The sequence below is a fragment of the Tupaia chinensis genome, unplaced genomic scaffold (assembly GCF_000334495.1).
Source record: "Tupaia chinensis unplaced genomic scaffold, TupChi_1.0 Scaffold000275_1, whole genome shotgun sequence".
NCBI lineage: Eukaryota > Metazoa > Chordata > Mammalia > Scandentia > Tupaiidae > Tupaia > Tupaia belangeri.
Genome location: NW_006159757.1, coordinates 6132711 through 6140681, shown reverse-complemented (window position 1 = coordinate 6140681; position 7971 = coordinate 6132711). Strand labels below are relative to the sequence as shown.

The 7971-nt window shown below is 40.7% G+C and overlaps 1 protein-coding gene across 1 annotated transcript in view; it reads left to right on the top strand.

The window, feature by feature from the left end:
• Nucleotides 1-7971, top strand: part of TAF3 (TATA-box binding protein associated factor 3) — a 229043-nt gene that overhangs the window by 169841 nt on the left and 51231 nt on the right. The window contains exon 3 of the mRNA XM_006150038.3: nt 5751-7579. Within this exon, the coding sequence (XP_006150100.1) occupies nt 5751-7579 (1829 nt within the window). The remainder of the gene's footprint in view (nt 1-5750; nt 7580-7971) is intronic.

The following is a 7971-nucleotide window of genomic DNA, read 5'->3' as shown; positions in this document are numbered from 1 at the left end:
GTTACGGGTCCCCTGCCGCCATTGTCACTATCTGAGTCTCTCAGTCCCCGCTCTTTTCCATCCCTCCCCTTCACTCTCCCTTCTTCTTTCCGCTCTCTCTCTCTCTCTCCCTCCCCCTCTCTACCTCCACCTCTCTCCCTTCCTTCCTCCCTCTTTTCTTCCCTCCCTCCCTCTCTCTCTCTCTCCCTTCTTCCCTCCCTCCCTCTGGTGAGAGCATGTGCCCTCTGTCCCATAATTAATTAAGTGGAGTAAATAAAGAAAGTATCAGCACATAATTTCCCAAAAAATAATAACTATCTTTATTCCTTTTCCTGTTCTTATTACAGTTTAAGGCTTTTTCTTTAGAATTTTTTGTTCATTCTGGTTGATCTGGACTCTATGATTTAATCTTTTATATAAAGTCTTTAAAAGTGTGTAGGAAGGGCCAGCAGGTGGTGTGGTGGTTAAGGTACTGGACTCACATCCCACATGGCCTACTGTAGTTTGAGTCCTGGACCTGAGACTTGCTTTCTCACTTTCACCATCTCTCTCTGTCTCTAGTGAATTTAAATAATAATAATAAGTTAAATTAATAATTCTCTTTTTTGAAAGAGATTTTTGTTATAAGGTGTGTGTGCTCACCAGAGAGACTGAGAAAGACAGAGAGACAGAAAGCGAGAAAATAACCTCCCAAAGGGGATAGCCACACTGTGGTCCCCTTCTCCATTCTCCTCTAGGGATTTGGGGCATGCACACACAAGTGCCAAGTGTGAGTTTCAAGCTGCCAGTCTGACTCAGACAGCAGTTGGCCATGTGGGAGGTCCAGCACCTTAACCACTATGCCACCTGCTGGCCCCAAATTCATAATTTTTTTAAAAAATGAGCACAAGATTCTAAATTAAACTAATAAAAATTAGAAACTCATTGTTTTTTTAAGAAACTGTTTTAAAACTTTAGTATTTTAAAGTATTTCTTGTAATAATTTAGTTTCATAATTCATTTCTAATCCTTTACATCACGTAAAGCTTCTAGATGAGCAGAACTTGGCAGCAAGGACTTGAAATAAACAAAAAGTGAAAATAAGCAATAAAAATAAGTAACAAAAACAGAATAACATTGCCTCCTCCCCCCATAGGGGGGAGAGACAGAGGGGAAAGTGAGAAATCACCCCATGGGGGGATGACCATGCCACAATCTTCCATTCTCCTCTTGGGATTTTGGGCATGTATACACATGCACTTGGCATGATTTTTCAAGCTCCTGGGCTAGGACTTGAACAACTGTCAACCATGTGGAAGTCCAGAGCCTGAAGTACCACACCCCCTACTGGCCCCCAGAATAATACCTTTTAGCTTCTAAAGTCTAACTTCAAGCTTTATATTAGTTTTTTTTCATTTATTTAAACATGAACTAACACCACTAATTTTTTTATGCTTTTATGAATTACTTAAGCTCTAAATTCAGAATGAACCAGTGTATTTTCTAAAGTATTTGTACAAAACCATTCTTTTCTGTTGTTTTAGTCAAGCCTCACATACTTTGTTTAGTTCAAATGACTATTTGATAGCCATCTTGCTAATCTGATAGAATTGTACACTTGTAAAATTTCAAACATACTATATGGGAAATTCAAATTGCTGAGTTCTTATTATGAAACAGGCTTATATCTGGAGGACCTGGAACTGTGTTACTAGTAGTCCTGGGTATCCCCTCAAGAGCAGTTCCTCCAGTACCTTCTAAGGTCCTATCCAGGGCATCACATCCTCGGGACTGATCTCAATCCTGAGCAGTCTCCAGAGGGAGAAGAGCAAGGTGAATTTTGCCATGTTTTAAAAGCCCATTTGCTGCCTAAGCCAAACCTTGGTCTTTCCACTTTGGCATCATTGGGATTCATGAACCTCTGGAGCAGAAGGAGGTTCTTTGAAATTTAGCAGTATAGTACTAATAAGTATTCTAAAAATTTTCATTCACTTTGGGAATATCCTAAAGCAGTCTTCTTTCTGATTTTTTTTTTCATATGTTTACCTGTTAGCTTTTGAGCAGATTCGAAGTCTATCTTGGCATTATGGGGAAAGAAGGAAGTGTTCAAGTGGCCTGCACATGGTTAGTCTAAGACAGGAGTCAGCAAACTTTTTCTGTAAAGGACCAGATAGTAAATATTGTAGATGTTTATTGTTGTCTGTATAACCAGAATACAGTAGAACTCAAAAGGGGAAAGTGGCCATTTCTAGTTGCTAAGAGACAATGTTGAAGAGTTAATGTGTGATGGGAGTCTTAGAGGAAATAACCACCAATGTGTCAGGAAGGCAAAGACATTCCAGGCCAAGGGAGCTGCATGAGCAGAAGCACAGAAGTATGACACAGCACCATGTACTTGAGGAACAGCACTTAAGTTAGTGTGACTGCAGTGGGTAACCTAACTTACCACTAGGGAAATTGGATTTTCATATTTTAGAATTGTAACTTTGGGGGACAAGCAGATGGGATAATGGTTAACATTGCTGGAGTCCCACGTAGTCAACCGCAGTTTAAGTCATGGACCTGGTGGCTTAAAACTCATGCCAGGTGCATGTGTATTCATGCCCAAAATCCCAAGAGGAGAATAGAGGAGAAGGGGTTGAGGTATGGCCATCCCTCCTGGGGGGTGATTTCTTGCTGTCTGTCTCTGTCTCTGTCTCTCTCCAGCAAGGACATGTTCCCTATAGCAAAAATCTCTCTCTAAAAAAAAAAAAAAAGAAGAAGAATTGTGATTTGGGGGCACAATCCATGCAGAGGGGTAATGTGCTGTTCAAGAGAAGCTGGGTCCCATACGGTGACCATGGTTGAGATTTCCAGCCTGGTTCTGCCTAAAGTGTGCCAGACATGCACACAAGTGCCAAGATCTGACATACTTCAAGAAGGGGATCACAGCATGACTGGACACTATGGATACCTTCTTTCTGTCCTCCCATCTCTCGCATACACACTATCATGAATAAAGAAAAATATATATTTAAAAAAAAACAGAAACATGATTTTCATATGTGTTATAGCCTCACAGCAAATGCTTTTGTGAAAGCCCAGCATGTCAAACAGATAAGGAAAGTCTACCATCTAATAGAGAATAGGGGACTCCGTCTCTACTGTACAGTAGAGTTCGGTACAGAAGGTGTTCAGTAAAACCTCAGGTTCAAAGGGATGCTGTTTGCAAACTTCATCTGAAGAGAGCAATGAAAGGTTTTCAAGATGAGGAACCACACACTCGGATTGGCATGTTCCAAAGATCACTATAAGGCAGTGTGACAGATGGTTCTGAGGAAGATGTCATGAGAGGCAGAGACTGGTGAGCAGATTGTTGCAGTTCAGAGAAGTGGTGCTGAGGGTTGGAACTACAAAGACAGTAGCAGTGGGAAAAGCACATTAGAAGAAACAGAGTAGGAAACTAGTGTTCAGACTACAAGAATGAAAACTGGAAGAGTCGGGGAAAGAGGCTGGAATGACTCCATGTGTTTGACTTGGGAACTACAAGGAGGATAGACTCATTATCAAGTAGCAATGTGATTAGTTTATGCATACATCACCTCACTCATTCCCTGTTGGCCTTTCAGGTTTGTGTAGTGTGACATCTGCACTTAGCCTTCATTCTTGTCTACCTCTCAGGTGTCTGACTTTGTTCAGTAACTCCCTCTTTAAAAGTCTTGTTCCCTTGATGTCTGACATCGGAGCCTTCATATGTTTATTATTCTTGTTCTTTTTGTCTTTACATACAGGTATTCCTTAAAATTTCTGAACCTGTTACCTCGTTTCTCCCTTGCTCATGTCATCTATTATTGTGATTTCATTATCTCAGTAAAGGTCTTTCTCTCATCTTGTGCTGTTTTCTGAATGTCAGTATTATATTTTCAGCTTCCTATTAGACATTGTGGACTCTGTTCATCAGAATGTGTCTAGGGATTGAGCTAAAAATCTTCATCCTTCTCTGTTTCCTTTTTCTGTTAAAGGCTACATTTATCACTCACCAGGGCTCAAAGCTTCAAAGCTGTGTTTGAATCTTTTCTCCACTCTTTTTCTTCTTCAGAGTCTCACCATGCCACTGTTCTCCTGTCACAGCCTCTCAGGCTACAAAAGGACTGCCTACAGTCCTGTGCCACCATACCTGCCTCTTTTTTTAGACAGAATCTTGCCATACTGCCCAAGGTAGTCTCGAGTTTGTGACCCTCCTGCCTCAGCCACCCCAAGGCACTGGGATTACAGGCAGATACCACCATGACCAGCTTTAGGTTGGACCAGTGATCAAACCCAGGCCTCCCTCGTGGTCCCAACCTGTGGGAGTGACCCACACACCACTGTTTCTAGGCCTTTTCTCCACTCACCCCTAATTATTTATCAGATTCTATCCATTTTTCAGATAATTTTCTTCTACCGCTTCCTATGTTACCAGTATTCTAGTTTAGATCTTTCTTGCCTCTTAACCTACATCAGTTCAGTCCCCTCTTTAGTTTGTGTTACTCCATCCCCATTTGTTCCTACCAATGATTTTCCCAACACATACCCCAGTTTTTTCTTTAATGTCTAAAAACCTTCATTAAGTCCAAATTATCAGTAGAATAAAGGTCATGTTCCTTTTTCTGAAATTCAAAAGTTCTAGGATCTGGATGCAACTTTACTGGACTTTCTTTTCACTGCTTCTCATCTTGTATCCTTCTTTCCCGACAAATTAAATTATCCTCTATTTTTTACACCCTTTCTTTGTCCCGCCTCTATATCTTTGTCTTCTGGCCCTTCATCCTGGAACTCACCGCTTCCAGATGCCAAATATCCCATATGCTCCATAATTACTCAAGACTTTGCTCCATGTTTGACACTGCGGAGATCTGCTTCTGTGAACTGCTGTAGCACTTCATCTATCTATGGCACTAACCACTTTCTGTGTGCTCTACACGTACTTTATTCCTCTGCTTAACTGTGAGCTCTTTTAGGTCATGATTTATTTCTAACTCCAGTAGCTCTTTCAGCCTTTATCATTATACATTACATGCTTAAGTTAATATGTGTAGAAAGAAGTAATCTGATCTCACAACAACTCTGTTAAGTAAGCAGGACAAGTAACAATAGCCTCTTGTGGAAGATCAGGAAACAAGCTCAAAGAGGGTAAGAGATCCCTTAGGGCCAGTCATGCCATTATTGCACAACTCTAGTTAAAACATCATTTTCCGACACCCAGGCCAAATGTATTCAGTCGTACCATACTGCATCTCTAGGTGGCTAGCATCAAGCAAACAAAATAGATGGTATAAGTAGTATATGAATTATGTCCAAAGAATTAAAGTGTATCATAAAAGTCCTAAAAAATTATTCCTTTTTTGTTGGTTCCAAGAATAGTAATCATATATTAACCCATTTCTTGGCTTTTAGAGGGCCATGTGTGTATGTGCATGCATAAGAGAAGAGGGAATGTAAAAGACAACTTAGATGAGTTTGGAAAATAATTAGTCAAAGATACCAGGAAAAGATAACCTGGAAGTACTTAGCAACCTCCAGATATTGAAATTGGGGTGAGATCATGTGTAAGGAAGATTATCAGTTTGTACATCTGTTGTTACTGATTGCCATGCTTAAAAGAATTAAAAAATGGCACACAGTTTGGAAAGATCCTGGAAAACGGACTGCTTTACTCTCTAAACATTGTCAGTGACTTACTTTCTTTCCTAAAAATCATCTTTGAAGCATTGTTTTTATTTGAGAGGTTTTGTTATACTCCAATAATACTTTTTTCCCCCTTCCTTTACCAGAGGAAGAAGAAGAGCAGGTGCCCACTGATGGAGGCACATCAGCAGAAGCCATGCAGGTTCCCTTGGAGGAAGATGATGAATTGGAGGAGGAGGAAATTATTAATGATGAGAATTTCTTGGGTAAGAGACCATTGGATAGTCCTGAAGCCGAAGAAATGCCTGCCATGAAGCGACCACGACTCTTAAGCACTAAAGGGGACACTCTAGATGTAGTATTATTGGAAGCTCGAGAACCACTCAGCTCAATAAATACTCAAAAGATTCCACCAATGCTTTCTCCAGTTCATGTACAGGACAATACAGACGTAGCACCTCCGTCACCAGAGCCGCCAATGTTGGCTCCAGTTGCAAAATCACAGTTGCCAACTGCAAAACCATTAGAAACAAAATCTTTTGCACCTAAAACAAAAACTAAAACTAGTTCTCCAGGACAGAAGACGAAATCACCTAAAACCACCCAGTCACCAGCAATGGTTGGAAGTCCTATTCGGTCACCAAAAACTGTATCCAAAGAAAAGAAATCACCTGGACGTTCTAAGAGCCCCAAAAGCCCCAAGAGCCCCAAAGTTATCACTCATATTCCCCAAGCACCTGTCAGACCTGAAACACCAAATAGGACTCCTTCAGCTACAATTAGTGAAAAAATTAGTAAAGAGATCATCCAGGTGAAACAAACACAAACACCTCCTGAAGCTGGAAAACTGAACAATGAGAATCAGCCTAAAAAGGCTATTGTAATAGATAAAACAATTGATGACTCTATCGATGCTGTGATTGCACGAGCCTGTGCTGAACGAGAGCCAGATCCTTTTGAGTTTTCTTCTGGATCAGAATCCGAAGGAGACATTTTTACTAGCCCTAAGAGAATTTCAGGTTCGGAGTGTACCACTCCAAAAGCTTCCACTTCCTCAAACAATTTCACCAAGTCAGGATCCACGCCTCTGCCTCTGTCAGGTGGAACTTCCAGCTCTGATAACTCATGGACAATGGATGCCTCAATTGACGAGGTGGTCCGAAAGGCAAAAATGGGAACACCTGCGAATATGCCTCCCAACTTTCCTTACATCTCTTCTCCTTCAGTTTCTCCTCCTACTCCTGAACCTCTTCATAAGGTGTACGAGGAGAAAACCAAACTGCCATCATCAGTGGAGGTAAAGAAGAAGTTGAAAAAGGAACTGAAGACTAAAATGAAAAAGAAAGAAAAGCAGAGAGATAAGGAGAGGGACAAAGACAAAAACAAGGAAAAGAGTAAAGAGAAGGACAAAGTGAAAGAAAAAGAGAAAGAAAAGGAAGCCTGCAAGGAAACAAAGTACCCATGGAAGGAATTTCTCAAAGACGAAGATTCAGATCCTTATAAGTTTAAAATAAAAGAATTTGAAGATGTTGACCCAAAAGTGAGATTGAAAGATGGAATTGCGAGGAAGGAAAAAGAGAAGCATAAAGATAAGAAGAAGGACAGAGAAAAAGGCAAAAAAGATAGAGATAAGAGAGAAAAAGAAAAAGTTAAAGATAAAAGTAGAGAAGAGAAGATGAAAGCTCCACCAACCCCTCTGGTATTACCTCCAAAAGAAATGGCCTTGCCCTTGTTCAGCCCCACTGCAGCAGTGAGGGTCCCAGCCATGCTACCTTCCTTGTCGCCAATACTCCCCGAAAAACTATTTGAGGAGAAAGAGAAACCTAAGGATAAAGACAGAAAAAAAGACAAAAAGGAGAAAAAGAAAAAGAAAGAGAAAGAGAAGGAAAAGGAGAAGAAAGAGAAGGAAAAGGAGAAAGAGAAAAAAGAGAGAGAGAAGAGAGAAAAAGAAAAGGAGAAACACAAGCATGAAAAAGTAAGCAGTTTATCATTTTCGGCACTATCTGAACAAAGTCCTAGTGAAAAATACAGGTAAACAAAGCCAGCAATAATGATCTGTATTTTGGATATAAATGACCCTTAACTCCAGTGGGACTGTGTTTGTGATGAGGTTTTGAAATACAATGTTAATACTAAAAACTCAAATTCAGGTTCCCTTCCTGTCCACTGGAAGATGTTAAAAATTCATAACTCATGGGGCCAGCAGGTGGCGTGGTGGTTAAGGTGCTGGACACTCCCACATGACCAACCATGATTTGAGTCCCAGACCTGGTGGCTTCCCCTCTCTCTCTCTCTCTCTCTCTCTCTCTCTCTCTCTCTCTCTTCCTCTCTCTCTCTCTCTCTCTTTCTCTCTCTCTCTCTCTTCCT